General features: G+C 46.0%; 1 protein-coding gene across 5 annotated transcripts in view; it reads left to right on the forward strand.

Moving 5' to 3' along the window:
- Positions 1-22977, forward strand: part of MRE11 (MRE11 homolog, double strand break repair nuclease) — a 45748-nt gene that overhangs the window by 9354 nt on the left and 13417 nt on the right. For all 5 annotated transcript variants that reach the window (XM_084781306.1, XM_084781303.1, XM_084781307.1 and 2 more), the window contains exons 7-15: positions 2189-2303; positions 6539-6724; positions 8688-8859; positions 10777-10857; positions 12032-12158; positions 13707-13810; positions 15353-15526; positions 17489-17551; positions 22748-22964. In XM_084781306.1, the coding sequence (XP_084637432.1) occupies positions 2189-2303; positions 6539-6724; positions 8688-8859; positions 10777-10857; positions 12032-12158; positions 13707-13810; positions 15353-15526; positions 17489-17551; positions 22748-22964 (1239 nt within the window). The remainder of the gene's footprint in view (positions 1-2188; positions 2304-6538; positions 6725-8687; positions 8860-10776; positions 10858-12031; positions 12159-13706; positions 13811-15352; positions 15527-17488; positions 17552-22747; positions 22965-22977) is intronic.

Below are 22977 nucleotides of genomic sequence, written 5' to 3' on the forward strand. Positions count from 1 at the left end.
ACCCCTGGGCTCTGTAAGCTGTGAGACTGAATCTGCCTGCTGTGAGCTGTGACACACTAGGCATAAGAGACGGAGGAAGTCCCATTATTAACATATTACATATGTTATTATTAATGTTTTGCTTTGCTTGTTTCAGTGTGACCAGAAGAAAATCACTTACGTATCTGGTCCATTAGTGCTTCACATTATGTCCCTGCTCTACAACTGACATCTTATTATTAAAGCTGACTCAGAAATGTGCTCTATCCTGGCTGTGTTATTTTGTGCTTGTAATCTCAGCACTGGGGAAGTGAAGAGGGGAGAGGCCTGGGGGCTCCCTGGGCAGCCAGCATAGCCAATCAGCAAGCTGTGGCCAGTGGGAGGTTCTGTCTTCAAAAAAAAAAAAAAAGGTGACCTTTGCTCTCTCCCTCCACCTCCTGCTTCCCTATACTTCACCGTATTGATTTCACTATTTTCTATTTCTTTTTGTTTTGTTTGTTTGTTTGTTTTTGGTTTCTTCAAGACAGGGTCTCACTATGTAGCTCTAGCTATTATGGAACTCACTATGTAGACCAGCCTGGCCTCAAACTCAGAGATCCCCCTGCCTCCGCCTCCCGAGTGGGGTTAAAGGCGTGCGCCAATTTGCCTGGCTTCTGTTCACTACTTCTCTTGTGTTCTGTAGGAAAGCGTTTTTTTACTAGGCTTTATTCTATATGAATGAAAAGCTAAACATTATTTATAAAGAACACATTTTGTGTATTGTATCAAGTTTTGTTTTGTTTTTTGAGACAAGGTTTCTCTGTGTAGCCTTGGCTTTCCTGGAACTTGCTGTGTAGACCAGACTGGCTTCAAACTCACAGAGACCCACCCGCCTCTTCCTCCTAAGTGCTAGGATTAAAGGTGTGCACCACCACCTGGCTCTGTATCAAGTATTTTTGAGGCTAGAAATAATGTGCAAAGCCCATTTGTTGTGCTTTTATGTCTGAATCTGAGTTAGAACAGGAAGAGGACAGACTTTAAAAGGCCATTGGCAGTTTCAGTGTTTGCAGTATTGAACATTGTGTGTCCAGAAAAATGGCTTGCTTGCTTGCTTATGCTTGAGTGGTGTGTCTGTTCTGTGCGCCCCTCTTAGGGATCTTTTCCTCCCATCCGGTGCTGCCCTCCTTAACTGGTCTCACTCCATGCTAAACCCAGAGCATATGTTTTATGATCCTCAGGTTCTCAGCACCTTAGACTCTTCCTGTCACCCCACTTTCACCTTCTCCCTTCAGTGATATCTGTCTGGAGCCGACTGTCCCTGTGTCCCCCACAGTTCTCACACCTGTGTGTACTGGGGTGGAAGTGAGAGTCCCTGTCCGCTCACACCCGCAGGCGGCGGGCTCCACATATCCGCTGCGGGTTGCCTCTGCCCTCAGCCTCTGCCTTCAGATTTTACCAACTCCTGGAGTGCTTTAGCTTGCAGGCTTTCCCAGCAGTACTCTGGGCCGTGTGTGCTGGGGCCGCCTCGCCCATGTTCGCCTCACTGTTCGCTCCATCCACCCAGATGTCTCTATGTGTCCAGTCTCTGGCTTTTCTTCCATGGTCAGCATGTGAAGGAGCAAACCGTCTCCCGCTCTACAGTAATTAGTGTCTTGGCCTTTCCTTCTAACGTAATGATGACAAGTTGTTACTATTTTGTTACATGTTTTCTTGGTATCTTCTACTGGACTAAGACAAGCTTTAATATAGGAAGAGTTACTTAAAATCATCAAATTACTGAAAAGCACAAACTCAGTATATATATAGTCTTATACTTTAAAATACATTTTAGGATTCTCAGCCTATTTAAGTGTCCACTCCTGTGCATATTACTGGTGTACCATAGTTGAAAGCACATTAACTTAGCATTCGTAGTCAAGGGAGGAGAGATGCTGTCACTAGACAGTCTGGTGGGAACGGACGCATAGGAAGTTCCTTTATTTCTCTTCACACATTATCCTGGTTTCCGGAGTGGAGAGTGTTCTTTGAATGCAAATGAGTGCTGTTGTGTGTGAGCTGGGGACATTTGTTGGTGGATTCCATTTACACGTGTGATTCCAGAATTCAGATATGTATGTGAGCAGGAAAATATAGTACTTTTGAGAAATGCATAATTTAGAAGTAACACCTATTCACCCTTTATATCCACAGTAGGAAAACAATTTTAAAATAGCGTTGTGTCCTTCCACAGGGTCCATTCCAGATGAAAGGCTCTATCGGATGTTTGTCAATAAAAAAGTAACAATGCTGAGACCAAAGGAAGATGAGAACTCCTGGTTTAACTTATTTGTGATTCATCAGAACAGGTAAAAAGGCTGTGTGAAAGATTTTTAAGAGAAGCACTGAGGTTTCCAAGACCTGTATGCACAGGCCTTTAGTAAAGCCTGGTGCCTTCCCTGTCACCAGGACGGGTCAGGCGGGGCTGTTCTCTGTGTGACTTCAGGCTGAAGCCAGTTGACAAGTATCAGTACCCGGGAAAGAATGTTTGCCTGGAATGGGTGAGACATGAGAGGAACCGAACAGACACTGATGGAGCCGAGAGTGGACCATTGCCACCCACCTGCCTCCTCGTGTCCCTTAGGAAACAGACACTGATGGAGCTGAGAGTGGACCATTGCCATCCACCTGCCTCCTCGTGTCCCTTAGGAAACAGTATTGGGGTGTGAGTTAGTCATCCCATGTGCTTTACTGTTTGTATTATCCATAGAAGAGAATCCATATTAGGAAGCACTGCAAGTGTTTGATATTATGGTACTGAATTTTATCCTTCCTGGTGCTTAGAGGTGTCATTGGCTTTTACTGATCTATAGTTGTATTTTTCTCTTGTCAGTGACCATTTTATTTTCAATCTTTTGCTTTTATAAAATTTGATGCAGTGAGCACTTCCTCCACACACACAAATATGTGTGTGTGTGTATGTGTGTGTATTGTGCAAATGCCTTTCCAGAAGCACAGCTAGATCAGCTGTCTTTTGCTAATAGTTGAAGGCAGCTTATCTTGTTGGTAGAGTCCACGGTAGATTGAGAGGAACGGAAACAGTAAGCATGACGTGTCCTGTGATCCCTCCAGTTGAAGAGGTGAGGGGAGGTGGTAGAAGCTGGCGGGGACACAGACAGGGCTTTGGGCCTGACTGCGTGCTGTATCTGAGTCCAGACTGAGGTTAAGTGGTGGGTCTTCAGGAGGCAGACTGCTGAGTGTGAAGCTGTGTCGGGTGCGTTTTGGTATGTGTGGATGCCACAACCTTTACACCCCACTGAGCACTTACTTACATTTCCGCCTTGCCTACACCATGAAGCGAAAGGTGGAGGGAACACCACCATTCCCAAAGGTTAAACCCTAGTGCAAATTGACCCTGCTGAGGTGTCGTGTCCTGGCCCACGGGAAAAATTGAATCAGGGTTCACCTGAAAGAGGGAGTGAGGGTTGAAAGTAGGATACAGAGATGCGAGAAATTATGAATCAAGTCAGGAAATTTCCGATCAAGATTCTCTTTAATGCGGACAAGTAAGACTTTATATAGTAAGGTCAGTAGGATCGATTCTGATCCCTCTCTCCCTAGCTCCCAAGGCAAGAAGAACACAATAGCCTGAATAGCTCTCTGTAAGAACTTCCTTTTGCTGAGTAGCCTTCTGAAAGGAATTCCTTAACCCTCCAGGTGTTTCTCAGTAGGGAAGTCCCTACTTCTTTCAAAGGTAAATAGCCCAAGGATGGCCTGGAACACAAAGACCTCCTCAGCAGAGCTCAGCAACCGGAAGGTCACAGCCTGCAGCCTAAGCACAGGATTTCTGACATGGCAGAATTTGGCATCGCTCCCCACACTGAGCGTGCTGGCGTGTGACCTCTCCCTGCAGAAGATGGTGATGCTCATGTCAGATCAAGCCGTGCAGTTGCTTCTCAGTGCTTTTCCTGGTTCCTATTTTGAAATTACTATTTGGGGAAGATACTTTGTAAGTGTGTGAATACCTTGTTTCCCATATTTTGGAGCACGAGCTGGATCCTGGCAGGGTGTTTGTGTCCATAGGTGTGCTATAAGACTTGTGCTGCCAGTTGGCCTTTATGCTTCCGGTATTCAGTCACTGGGATTCCTTGTAGGGAAGAGAGAGCACAACTTTTCTCGTTCTTTACCTGTTTATGTCTCTTGAAGGACTTGGGGCAGGCGAAAGGAGGGATAGGAAGAGAGCGAGCGTCCGTGTGTTTATGCTGTTTATTAATTCATTTGTTGAGTGTGGCCTAGACTATTGACCTCACAAGGTGCTGCAGCCCAGTCTTGTGTTTTCCTGCTCTTGAAAGATCCCCGAAGGGAGACCCTCACTCAAGCCTCAGGATGGCGCGCACCCAAAGACACACAAACGACCGTCTTGCTGTAAACACATGAGGCAGTTTATTGGCCGAGCTCCAGGTCGACACGTATCTCACGCAGGAGACAGAGGGGTCCACCCAGAAGCCCAGGGGTTTGGGGTTTATATGGGCAAGGGTGGGGGAGGGGAGTGGGAAGTTTTGGCGCGGCCACACACGATTGATTGTTTCAAACATTTGAACATCAGCAAATTGCGTAGGCAGATCTGGGGTAAGCTCAGACTTAATCACATGGGAACGTTCCTGTTTTTCTTGGAACCCGAGGGTAGATGTTTCTCTGAGCTAACAACACATCTGGTTAAACTCAAACCTGGAACATTGTGTGCGGGCCTCAAGGGGGGATTAAGCAGATACCATAAGATTGGATAAGGGGGGCTTGGCTCATTACTCACTCAACCATGTCCAGTACCTGCTTCTCTCAGGAATTTGTCCTTGTGTATCCTCCCTATCTTTTATGGCCAGCCGGTCCCTGGAACACTCAATAGGCCTTTGTCTCCTATCTCCGCATTCTTTGTGACTTATCATCTGGGACCTTGGGCTAGCATACCTGTCGACCTGCACTTATGAGTTACAGAGCTCTGCTGTTCTGGTTGCCTTAATGCTAATTAAAAATTTTCCCTTTCACTCTTACCTTGAATCAGCCACTTCTCCAGAAAGTCTGACTGTGTTTATTGCTAGTACTCAGAACCAACATATTGTGAGCTCGAGATAGCTTGTTGACGCTGGATCCCTCAGCCTCTCGGTGAACAGAGTTAATGTATGGTAACATGTGTAAACACACCTAAGTAGCTGAGCTGTATGTGTGTGTACAGAAAACAAATCTACATGGACCTTTTTTGCCTTCTGTCACATATTTTGGACATCTGGATTGCAAGTGCATGTGCACGTGTATGTGTATGTCTGAGGACCAAACCCAGGCGCTTGTACATGCTGGCCAAGGGATCAGCCACTGAGGTCCGTCCATTACCCTATTTGCTGCTGTTGTTTATGTAAAGTGCACAGAAAACCTTCGTTCCTCCTCACCTGCATCTCTGTGGGGACCACACTTCCTCTAGAGTCCATGGCCTGCCACATGTAGCCAGCATGCCAGGTTCAAAGCTATTCTGCTCCATCCCTCCCTGCCTCCCACTGCTGGGGGTGTGGTCCTTACAGACAGCGCTTTCTTCCCTTCTCATCCTCACACTCATCTGCCGATACCACGCCTGGTAGGGTTCTGGGACACAGGGTTGCTTAGTTGGCTGTGTGTCCCTCAGCCTTTGCATTTTTACTTATTTCCACTTCTTTACGATGGCCAGCTTTGCTTTGTTGCAGAGAGAGGGAGACTGAAGGGAGGAGCGACTGCTTGCCGTCTCTCAGCAGGCTGCCAGCACCATTATCCCTTTCTCCCAGAGAAGATTGTGTGCCCTGTGGAGGCACAGTGGCATCGCGCTGTGCTGGAGTGTGGCCTGCTTTTCCTCACACCCGACATACTGGATTCACACAAAGACATAAGAAACGCGCAGGCCTGCTGCTCTCCTGAGCTCACCTTCCGTCTTCCCCGAGCTCTTCAGTTTAGCTCCACGTCTCGCTGTTGTGTGAATCCACGGAGCTTGGTGTGAATCCACGGAGCTTGTTCTCACTGTAGCACCTTCCCACCTGCCCTTGCCTGCAGAGCACGCATCCTCTCCTGTGGATCCCTCCTCATGAGGCCTGCTAATTCTAAAAGCACAGCCTTCAAAGTCATCGCATTTCAGTGTACTGAAAAGTCTTGATTAAAGTGTCATTCTGTGCATTTTTTAAATAATTAATAGAAGAAATAGATGTTAAAGTCCCTGGATACATTTAGGAGTTTGTTATTTTATCATGAAGTTTAGATTTAACTCATTTTTTTTCTTGTCTTCTCTTTGGGCTGCATAATCATGTCCACTTGTGGATTTGGGGTGGACAGAGCTCTCGGTTTCCTGACTTGACCAAAGTACAGCATTCTGTCTATGAACTCTGCTATCTCCTTGCAGTGCAGACCTGCTTCCCATCAGGCGTCTGGCTTGATTGTGTCCTGCAAGTTTGTAAAGCTCTGCTTTGATTTTGACACAGTCACCATCCCTTGGGCAGTGTCTGACAAGGATGGAGAAAAGATCTATGTAGACTTAAGATGGACTTTCCCTTACTGTTGTGAACTTAGGCCCTGCGTTTAAATCTTGCTGTAGGAGTAAGCACGGAAACACCAACTTCATCCCAGAGCAGTTTTTGGACGACTTCATTGACCTCGTCATCTGGGGCCATGAACACGAGTGTAAAATTGGTCCAACCAAAAACGAGCAGCAGCTCTTCTACGTGTCCCAGCCTGGAAGCTCGGTGGTGACCTCCCTTTCCCCTGGAGAAGCCGTGAAGAAGTGAGTGCTCTCATATTCTAAGTCAGCCCTTACGAAACCCTCGCCGGAGTCTGACCCCCACAGCCATGGCGCTGGCAGCAGAGCGCAGCTTGTTCATTTGTTGGAGTTCACTTACTACCGTGTGTGTGATTGTGTGTGTGTGTGTGTGTGTGTGTGTGTGTGTGTGTGTGTGTGTTGTGATGAGGTCAGAGGACAACTCTGGAATCAGTTCTCCTTTTCCACTTCACCCAACCCACCTACCCTGAAGGTCACATTGGTTGTTGTAGTGGCACTGTTTTTTTTGGTTTTAAGATTTTTCAAGGGTTCTTCAGGTTTTTGTTGTTGTTGCTTGTTTTTTACCTCTTTAATTGTCTCATTTATTCTTAGGTAAATAAAAAATAAAAATGATACAAATGTTTGCATTTTAAGAGGAGTACAGATATCTATAATTCACTTTGAAAGACATCCAAAAAATAAAGTGGAAGATAATAGGGAAGGGTAGGTAGGTTTCTGGGAAGATAAGTTAATAAAATACCTCATAGTAGTGCCCAAGAATTGAGTAAAATGGGCTCTAACTTTGCTATGCACTCATTTTTTTTTTTCACAATAAAATGGGGGGGGGGCAGTTTTTTCTTTAAGTTCTGTGATCTAGTTAGCTTGCCTGGACATGGTCTTACTCAGTCACTAAGTAAGAGCAGGGGTTGAGCTAGTTAATTGCTAAGGACCCATCTAGCCCCTAGGCTCGCTCATTCTCTCTCCCTCTGTGACAGAGAACGCAAGGGTGACCTCCATAGAGAGCAGTCATGGAAGCCACTCTACTAATGACTGGTTGTAGCCATTTGGGGTAAAACATCCAGGTCGGGCTCGGCTCACGGGGGTCCTCCTAGGGGTGATGCGCCTGAGTTTTTGCTTCTCTCTAGCCTATAGTTAGTTCTGCAGCCTTGAAGGGTTACTACTAGAATTTCCACGTAGATGTGGTTAGATTCAGATTGGGACAGCTTAAATTATGGATGACAAGATCCTTTAGAGGTGCCATGCACTAAAGATCTGGCTTGACTTGCTCCTCCTGTCTTGGCAGTGTAGTGAGGCCATGGTTATACTAACACGATCAAGCTTTTTTACTGAGAATGTTTGGTGGTGGTTGTTGGTGATTTTGCTGCCTTGTAGGAAAATTCAAGACCAACATTTAAAAATAAATTCCAAATTAGATACTAAGTAGACATTTACAAATTTTACAAAGTCTCTATAAGCAGATTCCCATAGTCACTTATTTGAGCCTTTTTTGGTTATAAATGTACTGTTGTAACACATCTAATTTCTTTCTTTTATGCCCATGTCGAGAGGTGGCTTTTAAGATAGTGTCTCATGGTGTAGCCCAGGCTGGCCTTGAATTCATGGTCCTCCTACCTTGGCCCCCAAGTGCTCGGATTACAGTGTGCTTCCAAGCCTAGCTTTCTAATTCAACTTAAGCTGTTGACATTTCATGAACTGGGCTTCTGTAGGAGCCCATGGATCTGCTCAGGTCCTGTTGGTCATGGGAATGCTTGTGGGAGGAGCTTGGCAGTGGGGGCGGTGCTTGTGTGGTTTCCTCTGTGCCTCTGTCGTGATCTGGGTTAGCATTTTATTATTCTGAGTCAGGTTTGCTCCTTTGTGAAACTATTTGCTCCGACAGGAGATGATGGAGGAGGGTTCATTTTATTCTTAGGAAGAATGTTTGCCATTTTTTACTGTTAAAAAATTAAAATTCAGCTGACAGAGACATCTATTTTTAAGGGTGCTGCTTTATAAGAAAATATCTTGTAAGAACTAAGAAAATATGGAGCCTTTTACTTAAGACAGGGTCTCAGCTGCCCTCCATCCTGCCCCAATCTCTTGGGGGCTGGGGTTGAACATGTGCCCCGAGCCTGGGTGACAGCGTTGGTGCTTTCGGTCCTCTCCCTGAGGATGCCTACTGTCTGTCTGAGCTCTTGGTTCCTCTGTGTAGACACGTGGGCTTGCTGCGCATCAAAGGGAGGAAGATGAACATGCAGAAGCTGCCACTGTGCACGGTGCGGCAGTTCTTCATGGAGGACGTGGTTCTGGCTAACCACCCAAACCTGTTCAACCCAGACAATCCTAGGGTGACCCAGGCCATCCAGAGCTTCTGTTTGGAGAAGGTAAATGTTTCCAAGAATGGCAGTGAGGTTTTGGTTGAAAACTCACTGACTTTTGGTTACACAGCAGGGGGAAGCCGGCTGTGTTTATTACCCGCAGGAAGCTGCAACACCACTGGTGCTCAGGAAATGAATTAAAAGTCTTTTTTTTAAAAAATAGAATTATTTAAACTTGTTCTTTGACAATTTTATACGTGTGTATAATGTCCCCCTTCTCTCTCTTCTACCCCTTGATGCACCCCCAAGGAGTCTTTTCCACAGTCTTGTCTTTTTGTTTTGTGACTTACTGAGTTTAAAGAGGACCATCTGTGCAGCCCTGGGTTTGGAACTATCCACCATGGCCTGGGCCCTCCCCACCAATTGCTAATTAAGAAAATACTCTACAGCCCAGATCTGATGTAGTCATTTTTCTCATTTGAGGTTCCTTCCTCTTAGATGACTCTAGCTGTGTCAAGTTGATGTAAAACCAGCCAGCACAGTCCCTTTCTCTACAGTCAAGATAAAACAGACTGAAATTTCCCTGATGGTTGAAATCACCTATGCTTGAGCTCCACTGCCACCCTGTACCTGAATTCCAGTCTTTTCTTGCATATTTTTTCTTTTTCTTTTTTCCCCCTCCCTCCCTTCCTTCCTTTTCTTTTGGAGACAGGTCTTGGCATGAGCCCCTGCCTAGCCTGAAACTTGAGTTTGCTGTGAATTTCCTGCCTGTACCTCTGAAGTTACTGGCATGCCCCACCCTTAGAAAAATCATAATAATCCAACTAGGGAGAGTGGTTATTGGCAGCAGTGAATTAAGCTGTGCACAACTTGATAGTTTCTGATGTCTTTTTTATATGGTCCTTAATTATTTTTGTTATCTTCATACCTGTGGCAACAAGGCCCATCGTTGAGGTTTTATTTTTTTTGGACTTGAAACCTTTTCTGTTCTTTGAAACAGAGTCTTGTTCTGTTGCTAAAGTTGGCGTGGAGCTTACTATGGAACCTCAAACTCTGTCTTCTTTCTGCCTCTGGAATGTGGGGTTCCAGATGTGTGCCACCATGCTCAGGTTCCTGCCTTCCTGACTCGTGGGTGCTTCATGCGTGCTGGTTGATAGAGAGTTGGCCGAGCAGATCTCATTCTTGAAGCTCTCTGCCGTCCATTAGTCACTAGCACAGGTGACTGTAGATGCGGCACGTTCACAGTTCATGTACTTGACTGTGCCAACCATATTTCCAGTCCTGTATCTACACGTGCTTATGGTAATAGCACCAGATACTGCAGAGGTATAATATTATTTCTGAGGAGCCGGGCATGGTGCTACACACCTGTAACCCCAATACTTGGCCGGTGGAGGCAGGGAGGGCAGCATTATAAAATCTCACATTGGAAAAGAGCTCAGATCGGCAAATAGCTACAGCCATTAGAAAAGTGTATTGGAAATAAAATCTACTCTCGGACCTTAGCTTTCTCAGGAGCAATGTAGGATGAATGCTTTTGTTCTGGGGTCTCTCTGAGATTTTATGTGTCTGACCTGGTACACAATGAGGCAACTTCAGATATGAGACACACTCATCTTGTTTAGTTGAACTTTCCCAAGGCAAACAATCCAAGATCCTATAGATTTCCTGCAGAGTCTGCATGATGCCACTGAAAAACTCTACTTATTTGGTTTAAAGTTAAGGTGAGGGAACCCATGTCAAAACATGAGTAGAAAATTGGAACAGAGTCAGTGTTGTAGGTTTTCTTGTAGAGGAGTTAGTTACATTAGGGATGGGAAGTACATTACTGAGAATGTTTGCAAAAGAAAAAGGTTAAGAAGGTGTGTTTAAAAGATGCTGTCAGCAAGGTGGGAAATCAAGGTGGCTGAGGAGGCTGTCAGTAATAGAACCTATATTAATCCATTTACCCAGAGTTGAATACTTTGCTGTTTTTATCTTGAGATTGAAGAAATGCTTGAAAATGCTGAGCGGGAACGGCTGGGGAATTCTCAACAGCCAGAGAAGCCTCTTATACGACTGCGGGTAAGTCCTGGGTGTGAATGAAACCGTATTAGTGTTCATAATAATACACACTTACCATGCTTTTCTGAAAAATCAGTAAGTTAAGCTCTTAGAGTAATGAGAAGAGTTACCCCAGAGGCAAAACGGGAAGCCAGAAGCCTTGAGGCTTGACTGAGTCTCCGGTCAGTTTGATAGATTTGGTACTTTATTCATACTTCTGTCATTTCCCAAGTGCTCTGTTTCTGATCTGTCTTTGCTCTGCTCTCTCGCTCCGCTCTGGGCGCCATGACCTTGATGAAGCTCCTGGGAGGAATCACATCCATCCACACTCTCCCTCAGTCTGCTCCCATGCCTGCAGCCCGTGGCCTGCATTGCTGGTCCACTCGGGTTGTCACTTAGTTTTCATTACTATTCGTGTACCTACTGTGTGGGTGTACCTATTTTGGTTACTGTGTGAGCTGCACCTTCTGTCTTTCCACTCTGACATAAACGGGGCAGAGCAGGCCTTTTGTCTGCCCCAGGGCGGCTCCCTTTCCACCAGCCCCTACAGTGTCTTTCTCGGTATCGTCCATGCCCTGAGGCCTACCCTGAGGCCTACATTCTGTCCCTTCAGTCCCTCAAGCTCTGATGGAGCAGGTGACCTTTAATTTTGAGCTCACCTCAGGTTTGCTGCTGAATTCCTCTCAGGCGGTCTCTAAGCTATGTGTTTCCAGCTCCTCCTGTCTCTAGCCAGTTTCCAGTCCAGGCCCGTGGCTCTAACAGCATTTGGTAGTGGTGACCCCTTATTTATTTTTAAGTCCTGATGCTCAGGAGCCTTAAGTCAGTGGCCTTGGCATCTCCAGTGTTTACAGTGTGGAATCCCCATCCCACAGTGACCCTGTTGCCTTCTGACAAGATCCCCAAGAGACTTTTCTGCACATTACTGTCTTGGAAGTCGCCCGAGGGCTGAGAGCCTGATTGTGCTCAGCCCAGGAGACCGGTGCTTCGGTGGTCAGAGTAGGCCAAGCACCCTGTAGCATCTTCATGATTATTAAACATAGAACATGGGTTTAGAAATGTAAAGGTATGGAGCATTTAAATTGATATAAATGCTATAGATACCAAACTCTAGATGCAAAAAAAAAAAAAAAAAAAGTGTATTTTCTCAAAAATCGGTGCACTATTTCCTGGTTAATGGTTTATTCTGTCTTTCCAGGTAGACTACAGTGGAGGCTTTGAACCTTTCAACGTCCTTCGTTTTAGCCAGAAGTTTGTGGATCGAGTTGCCAACCCAAAAGATATCGTCCACTTTTTCAGGCACAGGGAACAAAAGGAAAAGACAGGTAAACTGGTTATTTTATAAAGTGTAAGAGTGCTCTGGCAGGATTTGTGTAAGTCAGTCTTTGGTAAAATAAAGACAAAATAGTAGTAGAGATTTTAGTAGTCATAATGTTAGACTGAAATGCTAACTGAATATTTTATCTTCTGAAAATGAACACTTGGGGGTATTTTCTTTTGTTTACTTGCTTTTGGAGGCAAGGTCTTGCTGTGTAGCCTAGCCTGGCCTCATATTCTGGATCCTTCCTCAGTGGCCCGACTGCTGGGTCTGCAGTTTTGCACTGTCCCACCCAGCCCTGTTCTGCTTTACAGGTGTGCCTGTTAGTGGAGGCGTGGAGGGAGGCTGTGTGTGCACACTCGGGTAGTTGTGGCTGTTGGTGGAGGCGTGGAGGAAGGCTATGTATGCACACATGGCTAGTTGTGGCTGTTGGTGGAGGCGTGGAAGGAGGCTGTGTGTGCACACATGGGTAGTTGTGGCTGTTGGTGGAGGTGTGGAAGGAGGCTGTGTGTGCACACATGGGTAGTTGTGGCTGTTGGTGGAGGCGTGGAAGGAGGCTGTGTGTGCACACACGGGTAGTTGTGGCTGTTGGTGGAGGTGTGGAAGGAGGTTGTGTGTTGTGTGCACACTTGGGTAGCTGTGGCTGTTGGTGGAGGTGTGGAAGGAGGCTGTGTGTTGTGTATACACTCGGGTAGTTGTGGCTGTTGGTGGAGGTGTGGAGGAAGGCTGTGTGTGCACACATGGCTAGTTGTGGCTGTTGGTGGAGGTGTGGAAGGAGGCTGTGTGTTGTGTATACACTCGGGTAGTTGTGGCTGTTGGTGAAGGCGTGGAGGGAGGCTGTGTGTTGTGTGCACACACAGGTTTTCCAGTAGTGCTGCTGAGTGACTTGAGGCACCGGGTGTTCACAGTCCACGCTTCTTTTCCTACTGTGGGTTAACAGGCAGAGTACATGCTTCCAACTTTAGTATTTTTAAGTATTTTGGTTTAGTGTGTACAGAGCATTAGGAAGACTTCAAACTTGAACTCAAAAATGTCCTGTAGTTTGGTATTTTTGATGTGTGAGTAGTTCATTTCCAGTTAAATTTTATAAACATTTAGTGCACTGTTAACTATAAAACAAAAGTCATCACCTAAAATAATGTTTTTTTTAATAAGAAATATCCATCATATAGATTATAAAGAGCCCTTCCCTTTATAGTTACTAAGAGAATTTTCATCCATGGTTTAAATTAAGAATAATGGGGTTGGGAATGATGGCTTAGTGACAGAGCACTGGCTACGCTCCAGAGGACCCAGTTTCAATTCCCAGCACCCACATGGTGGCTTACATCTGTAATTCCAGAAGATCCAACGCTGTCCTCTGGGCTTATACACAGCGTATAGACATATATTCAGGCAAACATTCATATACATTAGATTAATAGAAATAAGATAAAATTTATATGGTACCACTGAGGAGCTGGTGAGTGTATGACTATTTTAATGTGTTATAGAAGCTGCTATTTTTTTAATTATTTATTTATTTATTTATTTTTTGCTGATCCCCTTTCTGTAGGAGAAGAGATCAACTTTGGGAAGCTCATCCCCAAACCTGCTTCAGAAGGGGTGACCCTCAGAGTGGAAGACCTGGTGAAGCAGTATTTCCAGACTGCAGAGAAGGTAACTCCTTAGAGCTCACTGCCAGAGTCAGAGTCCTGTCGCTGTGAGGAGGCGCCATGACCGCGGCAACTCTTACAAAGGAAAACACATAATTCATAGCAGGAAGCATGGCAGTATGCAAGCGGACATGGTGCTGGAGGAGCCAAGTTCTATTTCTTGATCCTCAGACTGCAGAAGAGGACTTTGTGCCACACTGGGCAGAGCGTAGGGGCCTCCAAGCGCATCCTCACAGCGACTCACTTCCTTCAACAAGGCCACACCTCCTAGTAGCCCGTCTGGGCCCAGCCTTCAAACGCATGAGTCTTTGGGGGGGGGGGGGTCATACTATTCAAACCACCACACTCATATGTGTTAAGAATGGCTGACACTGCAGATTTTAGCACAGAGTGTGTATAATTCGTAAGTCAAATGACTCCGGGCGGTGGTGGCACACACTTTTAATCCCAGCACTCAAGAGGCAGAGACAGGTGGATCGCTGTGAGTTCGACGCCATCCTGGTCTACAACGTGAGTCTAGGACAGCCAAGGCTACACAGAGAAACCCTGTCTGGGGGAAAAAAAAAAGGCAAAAGACTCCTTGGTGGGTCTGTGAGGTAACCAGTGTGAGGTAGTTGGTATCCAAGTGTTCAGTGAACATGGCTAATGTAATTGGCAGGACTCATTGTTGGCGTTGCATTGCTCTTCTATCTCTGCTGTAAAAGTCTTGATCTAAGAAATTTATCTTACGTTTGTAGTCTTTTTAGTTAGTTATTTTATTGTTATAGCCATATGATAGCAAAGCTACTTGAACTTCTCTGGTTGTATTTATTTTTTAAAAAATAGAGATGTGTTTCCTGGCAATTGTGTGAGTCAGACGTGGCCCTGGTCTCTCTGGGCTGAAACTGAGGTATCAGCAGGCCCATGCTACTAGCAAGCCTATGTGGCTGCCTTGGTCTCTTTTGTCCGTGTGCACAGCCAGCAGTGTTGCTTCTCTGACCATTTTCCCAGTTCTGTCTTCCCCTGCCTCCCGCTTGCTCTATCTGCGACCCTGTGATTGTGTGGGCTACCTGGAAAGCCCCTGACAACCTCAGTCCTTTAGTTTACAGCTGGATGATGAACAGCCTCAGCGCCATCTGCAGCCTCTGGCTTCTTTACCATGTAACATAGTCACAGGTCCCAGAGTGAGGTGGGGACAATCTTCACAACCATCACCTTGCCTACCCCAGTGGCTTAACCTCTACAGCAGTCACTGGTGTCCTCTCTGGGGTTGTCACAGCCATTCAGGCCTCTGCAGCTGCACCTGTCCTTGACTCCTCTCCCATTTTTTTCTGGCCTTTTAATATTTTCTGGCCCATTGGCTTAAGTGCGCGCGCGCACACACACGCGCACACACACACACACACACACACACACACACACACACACACACACACACACACACACACACACACACACACACACCCCTTATCTTCTCCTGTAGCAGATTGTGTTTTCATTCTTGGGCAGTTATTGGATGAGGAACAGATAGGACTCGTGCATCAACAACTTGTGTTTTCTTACCCAGAATGTTCAGCTCTCACTGCTGACAGAAAGAGGGATGGGTGAAGCAGTTCAAGAGTTTGTGGACAAAGAGGAGAAAGATGCCATCGAGGAATTAGTGAAGTACCAGCTGGAGAAAACACAGCGGTTTCTTAAGGAGCGCCACATCGATGCCCTGGAGGACAAGATAGATGAAGAGGTGAGCTGCGGGTCGACAGGCTCTCAGGGGCCATGCTTTTATTTTGGATCAGCCACCGTTTAAGTCTCTGGTTTGTTTGGTTTCCTTGTCTGTAAAGTTTAGGGGATAGTGAGCAAGAAATTAGACATTGTCCAGGCAGAAGGCAGCAGGGTTGGACATGTGGCTGGTGCTGAGGAAAGGTTGAGTCTGTTCTGGAGAGCGTGTTGCGGAGCTCCTGAGAGTGCTTTCCGGGGGTGCCTGTAAGAACTGATGCTGTCACTTTTCTCATTAGCTTTGATTGGGCTTTGGAATCTCACCTGGAGCATGCTTGCCCTTTCCATCTCACGGAGCGGCAGAGGAAAACTTCTGTTGGACTATGTTGAAATTTAAATATTGACATGTCAAAAAGCAAAATTAAAGGGTATTAACATAGAGAAAATACTTGTAAGCGTGCAGAAGGCTAACATTTTCAGTAGAATATTAAAAGGCTCATATAAAGCTATAGAAAAATCTTAAACATTTCAGTAGAGCCATGAACAAAAGACATAAAAAAGTGGGTTCACGGGAAGTATAAATGGCTAACAAACTCCAGAAAGCGGTATTTAACCACAGTTAACCAAGACCATTAATATTAAATGGATTTTATTTGCCAAATTGGACTTGAAAAAACTGGCAGTAAGTGCACTGTTGGAGGGATATTCTGGAACCGCCTCCTGAAGGCGGTAGCGAGGCTGCGGACATTTCGGGAGGCTGGGGAGTCCCTCCCTTAGGGTGGCCCTGGGGAATTGTCCTGCAGAAACAGTAAGACAGAGAGTAGTACACAGCATAACCACTGCTCGTGCTGTGCTCAGCAGGGAAGAGTGGGGAGCTTGGTTTCATTGAGCTCTGTCACACAGACATTTGACTAGTCTTGATGGCTTTTAAGTATTATGATCTTGGCCAGGTGCAGTGGCACACCCATAGCTCCAGAGGATCAGGAGTTTAAGGTCATCCTCACTACGCAATGACTTTCAGGCCAGCTTGGGCTATATGAGACCCTGTCTCAAATAAACAAAAAGTGTGTGTTTAGAAGGCATGGAAAAGTATTTTCAGTATAATGTTCCAGGCAAACAAGACTGTAGGGATGCAGAGCTGACACACCGGCCACTCATCTTCATCATGTGATGAGTGTGAGTAGATACTTTAAGGTTCCAAACACACTGGGAAGGACTTGGATTGAGTGAGATTATCTTCATGGTCGAACAAAACACTATGTCATGAGTGCAGTCCCTTGCCTTCATCTTAGTGTGTCTAGCACGGCCTCTTAAAGCCTTGCAGTGGTATGTGTAAGTAGTATCATTCAGTGCCAAGTGCTATTCAAGTCCGAGCAGGTCTGTACTCACCTCACTTACTCCATGATTCTAGATGGGGAGAGTCAGTGGTTTCTCTTCACACTGACTCCCGAGCTGTAGGCTCACAGGGATCCACTTGCTTCTGCCTCCTGAGTGCTGACATTAAAGATGTGTACCACCATGCCTGGCTCCCATACTGGCTTTTGATCCATGGTTTCAGTGAAGCTGCTCTTGTCAAGGTTTCCCGTGACTCCTTTTGCCAGCACCCCTGTCAGGGACCTGCTTTGACTGCTGCCAAGCCTCTTCTTGGCACATTTTTAATTTACTGGCCTCCCCAGAGCTCAGTCCTTGGAGTCCTTTATCTGTATACCCACTTTCCCATTTCATCCAGCGTCTTAGCTTTGGTGGTGACTCTCACAAGTTTGCCCCAAGCCTTTCCTCTCAGCTCCAGACTTGCACAGCTCACAGCCTGCTCCTTGTATCTGAGGAACAGGTCTCCCATTCTCTGTCCTGCTCGTCCAGTAGACTTCTAGTGGACACTAGTCTTTGTCTAGCACAGACCGGAAACCCTGTCTGTGTCCTTCGGTCACCTGCGTTCTGGTGGGTTCTGCTGTTAGCACGTAGTGTCTGACTCTCTTTTGTTATGTTCCAGGTACGACGTTTCAGAGAGAGCAGACAGAGAAATACCAACGAAGAAGACGATGAAGTTCGAGAGGTAATTTTCCAGCTGCAGCATGCCGTGTCCGTAGGTTGCTGTGTGAACCCGAAGCACCAGTGGGGGCATTTGGACAGGTGGCCCAAGGCTGTGTGTCTAGGAGTGAGCTCTGGCCGCCCTTGGTTGATTCGAGCTCAGTTCACAGCAGCGACAATTGTGTGGCTGTCATTGCTGATCTCTTCTGCTCCTGTTGAAATGTATTTATACATGTGGTAGGGCCAGATTCAAAGAGAGCCTCGCTGATGAAAATCACACCTAGACACATTTCTCAGTTAGAATGCTGAAATCCTCCTCAGTCTCCTGGAAAGTAGATTTGAAACTGCTTACGGAAGCTCTGGCCTCTGACTTACTGTGCTTGGTGGAGCCCTGACTGAGGTGTCCACTTCTGTTTTCTGGTTGTGTGATCTTTGGATTTTGATTACTGTCACTGTTGTGTGGTTCTCTCACACACTACTGACTGCTGAGGTTTGTCTGAACCACTTGTAATTTCAGTGGACAGTTTTGTGGCTCTTGTGGTGAGTAGTCTGGTCCTTACATTCTGTGCAGTATGTGAGGGCTGTGTTTATTTTTGATAGATTCTGTGCTTTCATTATCATCTCCTATGTTACAAATGAGGAGACTGGGACTGAATTCACGGTCACATGCTGGTACTGGAATTTGAACACGTGTCTGCCCCACAACCTTGACTTTGTGCCAGCCAATGTCTTTTCAGGGCTCCAGGTGGTCATAGTATTTTCGCATGGCCAACGACTGGCTGGAACTGAAAGCTTCTGAGCCCATCAAAACCAGCGTTAGTGATGTGCCTAGACACACATGCTGTGCTTTCTGTAGGTTGTGTTCTGAATCCTAAGGGGAAAAGCCAACCGATTAGGGTTGGTCACTGGTATCTGCTCCATTTGTGTTCTCTTACAGTAGACTGCTAGAAAGAAGTATTTCCTGGTTCTTGGATTATCTGGTTAATCTTGCTTAGTCCTTTTAACTGGACATACAACAGAAATACCTTTTACACTGAGTCCTTTGGGAGTGAATCACTAACCTCAGTTTCTTACTAGTCTTTTAAAAGGATAAGAGCTGGGGCTGAGGGTGTAGCTCAGTGGCCAGATGCCTACCGAGTATGTACCTGGGATCTGTCACTATCACCACCAAAAAACAAAACAAAACAAAGGAATTGTGACTACTTTATACGGAAATATTACAGATGTCAAGTGGGAGCCCTTCAGAGGAGTAAAGGAAGCTTAAAGCTTAGCTATATTTTTAGTCCGTTTTCTGTTGCTATATCAAAATGCATGAGACCACATAATTCCTAAAGCATAGAAATTTTTTGAGCTCACAGTAGCAGACACTGGGTAGGCTAGAGAACATGGTGCCAGCAACTAATGGGAGTCTTCCTGCAGAGTTCTGACATGTCAGATCACATGACATGGTGACTCGGCAAGTGCGCTAGTTTTCTTTCATAACAGAGCCACTGCCTTCATAACTCATGAGTCCGTTAGTTAATCCATGAATAGATTATTGCATTCATGAGGCCTGACCTCATGCAGTGACCACTCCACGCTACTGGTAGGTGTGGCTTTGTGGATAAAGCTTACAGCGCAAGAAGTCTGAAACACATATTAAACCACAGCAATCGCACCTCTGCTGCTGTGGGGTGCTGACAGGGCTTTCAGCCCCAGCGTGCTGTTGGGACTGGAGTAATAGAGTTGACACTTTCCCAGGATGTAATTCACACTTTGTCAGAAGCTTTGAGCTCAGAATATGAATCCTATTCCCGAGCTTTAGTTAAACAGATGAATGAAAGTATTACTCTTTTCACTTAGATGGAAAAATAGATACTGTAGAGCTTCTTAGTCTCATGGGGAAAACTCAGATTTTTTTTAAGGCACAAGTTGACTTGGAAACATAGGACCAGGACTAGACAGTAAAGATTGGGTTTTGTAGATTGCCATGGTCTCCACCCTCTGCACTGCTGTCTCTCGCAGCCCTATACAAATAGAGTGCTAGTCTTAGTCTGCACACAGTCCTTGGTTTTCTGGCCTATAAATTCTTTGTTCCTGTCTGAATTTCAATGGGGTTGGTACACCTTTCCGAGTGTGGTGCTGAGCCTTACCCAGGTGAAGTGGGCGATTCACAGGATGGAGGGGTACTCATGAATCACGCATTCAAGGATTCGCTGCCCATGTTGCATCCAAAACGGCTTAGAAAATCTAACAGTAACAGCAACTTAAAAACGGACAACAGCCTTGGCTAGACATCTTTCAAGTGCTTCATCAGCACTTAAGGACAAAATGCGGAGAGACTTGACACCACCAGCATTAGAGGAGAAGAGTGAGACCCAAGGAGAGAGAGTGAGAAAAGAACAAGGACCAGTGCTGGCACGATGTGGAGAGCCTGAGAGGACCTGGTGCCACTGGAGTGGGAAGCAGTGTGGCCTCTCCTGAGAAAGATGAAACACAGGATTGCCGTGTGGTCCCCTCACACTCTGCCTTAAGTATACAGCCAGGGGGATCGGAGGTAGAGTCTCAAGTGAATACTCATATGCCAGTGCTCTTACAGTATGATTGACAGTAGCCAAGTTAAACACAGCCAGGTTCCTATCAACAGGCCATTGAATAAGCAAAATGTCCTGCGAGGGAATGTTACCGAGTCATTAGTCTAACACATGCTCAGAGTGCGTGGAATCTGAATGCGCACTGAATGGGAATGAGCCACATTCAGATGGGCAAATTAACATTTCATCTGTATGTGATGCTGTGTTATTCAGTCCTAGGGATGGAGTGGGACAGGGGGAGGGGACTCCCAAGGTGTGTGTGTGCATGCTTGTAAAAGGCAGCACACAGGCCTCAGCGGGGGAAATGATTAGCAGTCGATACAGAGCACCAGACCATGCCCAGCACCAGTCTTGCAGGTGCTCCTGGTGTGTTCAATGCTGTGTCTGTGTGCTGCTGGGCTGGCTTTGGGAGAACTGGGCACTTAATTGTTCTGTGCTCTAGCCCTGCTGAAATAGCAGTGGGCTCTGCTTTTTGGAAAACTGGCTTAGCTCACCTGTAAAACAGACGGCATCTGGATGGTGCTTTGGGTGTTTTGTTTTGTTTAACTTTATGTGTATGGGTATTTTGCCTGCATGTATGTCTATAAACCACATTACCTGGTATCCAAATAGGCCAGAAGAGGAAGTTGAAATTTCTGAAAATTTGAGCTACTGATGGTTTTGAGCTGCTTTGTGGGTGCTGGAATTTAACCTAGGTCCTCTGCAGCAACTGCTAGTGCCCTTACCTCTGAGCATCTTTTCAGCTCCTGCATGGGATTTTAAACAATTTTCTCAAAAAATTCTTGGATAATTAGACCATTGATGGCATCTGTTTTTTTTTTCTTGGATCTCTAGGTTGTCTTCAAGATTTACATTGCAAGACATTTATTTATTCTAACATTTTGTGTGTGGGGCCGGGGGGACGGACATGGCGCAGAGGGCAGAGGACAGTCTTGAATGATTTTCCTAGGTGCTGCTACCTCTTATGTATGTATTTGTGCATGTGGAGGCCAGAGGTCAGCATAGCATGTCTTCCTCTGTGGCTCTCTACCTCGTGTCTCTCTGAGACAGGGTCTCTCACTGTACTGAATAAACGCTGCAGAGACTGTCTGCCTCTTTCCCAGAGCCGTGATACTAGACCCATGCAATGTCACCCACCTTTTTTGTGGGTTCTGGAGATACAAACTCAGGCCCTCATGCTTGTACAGCAGGCACCCAGTGAGACGTCTGTCTCCCCACCACTACCTTTCCCCCGAGACAGCATGCCTTTCTTGCTGGCCTGAAGCTCACCAAGTAGTCTGGGCTGGCCTTGTGCCCAGTGATCCTTCCTTCTTGGCCTGGCTAGTGCTGAACTGTGAGTGGGCATCACTGTGCATGGCTTTCACGTGCTTACTGGGGCTTGAACTCAGATCCTTATCCTTGCAAGACAAGCACTTTGTCCACTGCACCATCTCCTGATCCCTTTTCTAACTCTTTAGAAACTGAACTAACCTCCTTCCTGCCTCAGATCCTGCAGCTGCACCTCTCAGCCAACTCTATCCTGCCGGCTTTCTGCCCGTCTCATTTAGCCTTCCCTCTCTCGCCCTGACTGTGGGTGTCCTGTTGGAATTGCTTGGTCAGGCTGGAGAGATGGCTCAGTGGTTAAGAGCACTGGCTGCTCTTCCAGAGGTCCTGAGTTCAATTCCCAGCAACCACATGGTGGTTCACAGCCATCTATAATGAGATCTGGTGTCCTCTTCTGGTATGCAGCTGTACATGCAGGCAAAACACTGTATACATAATAAAGAAAACTTAAAAAAAAAAAAAAAAAAAGGATTCCCTGGTCTCCTACTCAGACTCACAATGTGGCTCTTTTGATGAAAAAGACTATTGTCACCTCTGTGGGAGCACGTGCGACTTCTCACTTCTCAGCTTTCCTTTGGATGCCCGTAATTTCCTCTTCAGAAGCAGTGTGTGTATGGGGTGGTGGTGGTGGTGAATTATGTTCCAGTTTTATTGCAAACCTGTTTTGGGTTTGCTCTGTTAGTGATGTTTTGACTGCTCTCAGTGAAGAGGTCAGAACATAATTGCTTTCATTCTATTTTTAATGAAAGAAACCTGTTCATTTTAGAGTTAGAATCTTTGGCTAAAGTTCAGATTTGTCTTTTCTAAATGATTTCTTACAAAATGAAGGAAGTGGACATGCTTGGTCCTAAGATGGTAATTCGTTCTCAGTCTTTTATAACAATGTATATAAGATAATTTACTGTTTGTGTTTTTCTAAGTATAAAAGTATTATTTTAGGAGAAAATGTCATATTCAAAAATAAGGAAAATAAATGCACCCTACATTTCATGTTTATTTTTCTTTTTTCTTTTAAATTAAGAGCTTATTTTTAAAAAGAAGCTCCTGATGGTCTTTTACAGACATTGTGTAGGGTGAGGATGAGGTTGACATTGCTTCCTTCTGGTCCTAAATGTGCTGAGAGTACAGAGCAAGCTTCTCGGTGACCCTTGTAAGAGGTCTCCTGCAGGCTGTGCACAGGTGCAGGTACTGAATGTGATGGATAGTGCGGTCCTCTTTCACACGTGTATAGCACACTTAGTGTGCATGGCGGTCTTGTAGCTTGATAGATATCCACGTGACTAGCTGAGTGGTGGGTAAGGTGATGTGCTGTCCCTGCTGCACAGGCCATGAGCAGGGCCCGGGCCCTCAGATCGCAGTCAGAGAACTCCACCTCAGCCTTTAGCCCTGATGACCTGAGTTTTGACATAACGGAGCAGACAGCAAATGACTCTGATGACAGCCTGCCAGCAGTGCCTAGCAGAGGCCGAGGGCGAGGCCGAGGGCGAAGAGGAGGCAGAGGGCAGAGCGCCGCACCCAGAGGAGGGTCCCAGAGAGGCCGAGGTGAGCACTCATT

Source organism: Acomys minous (assembly GCF_964271855.1).
Source record: "Acomys minous genome assembly, chromosome: 5".
NCBI classification, from domain to species: Eukaryota; Metazoa; Chordata; class Mammalia; order Rodentia; family Muridae; genus Acomys; species Acomys minous.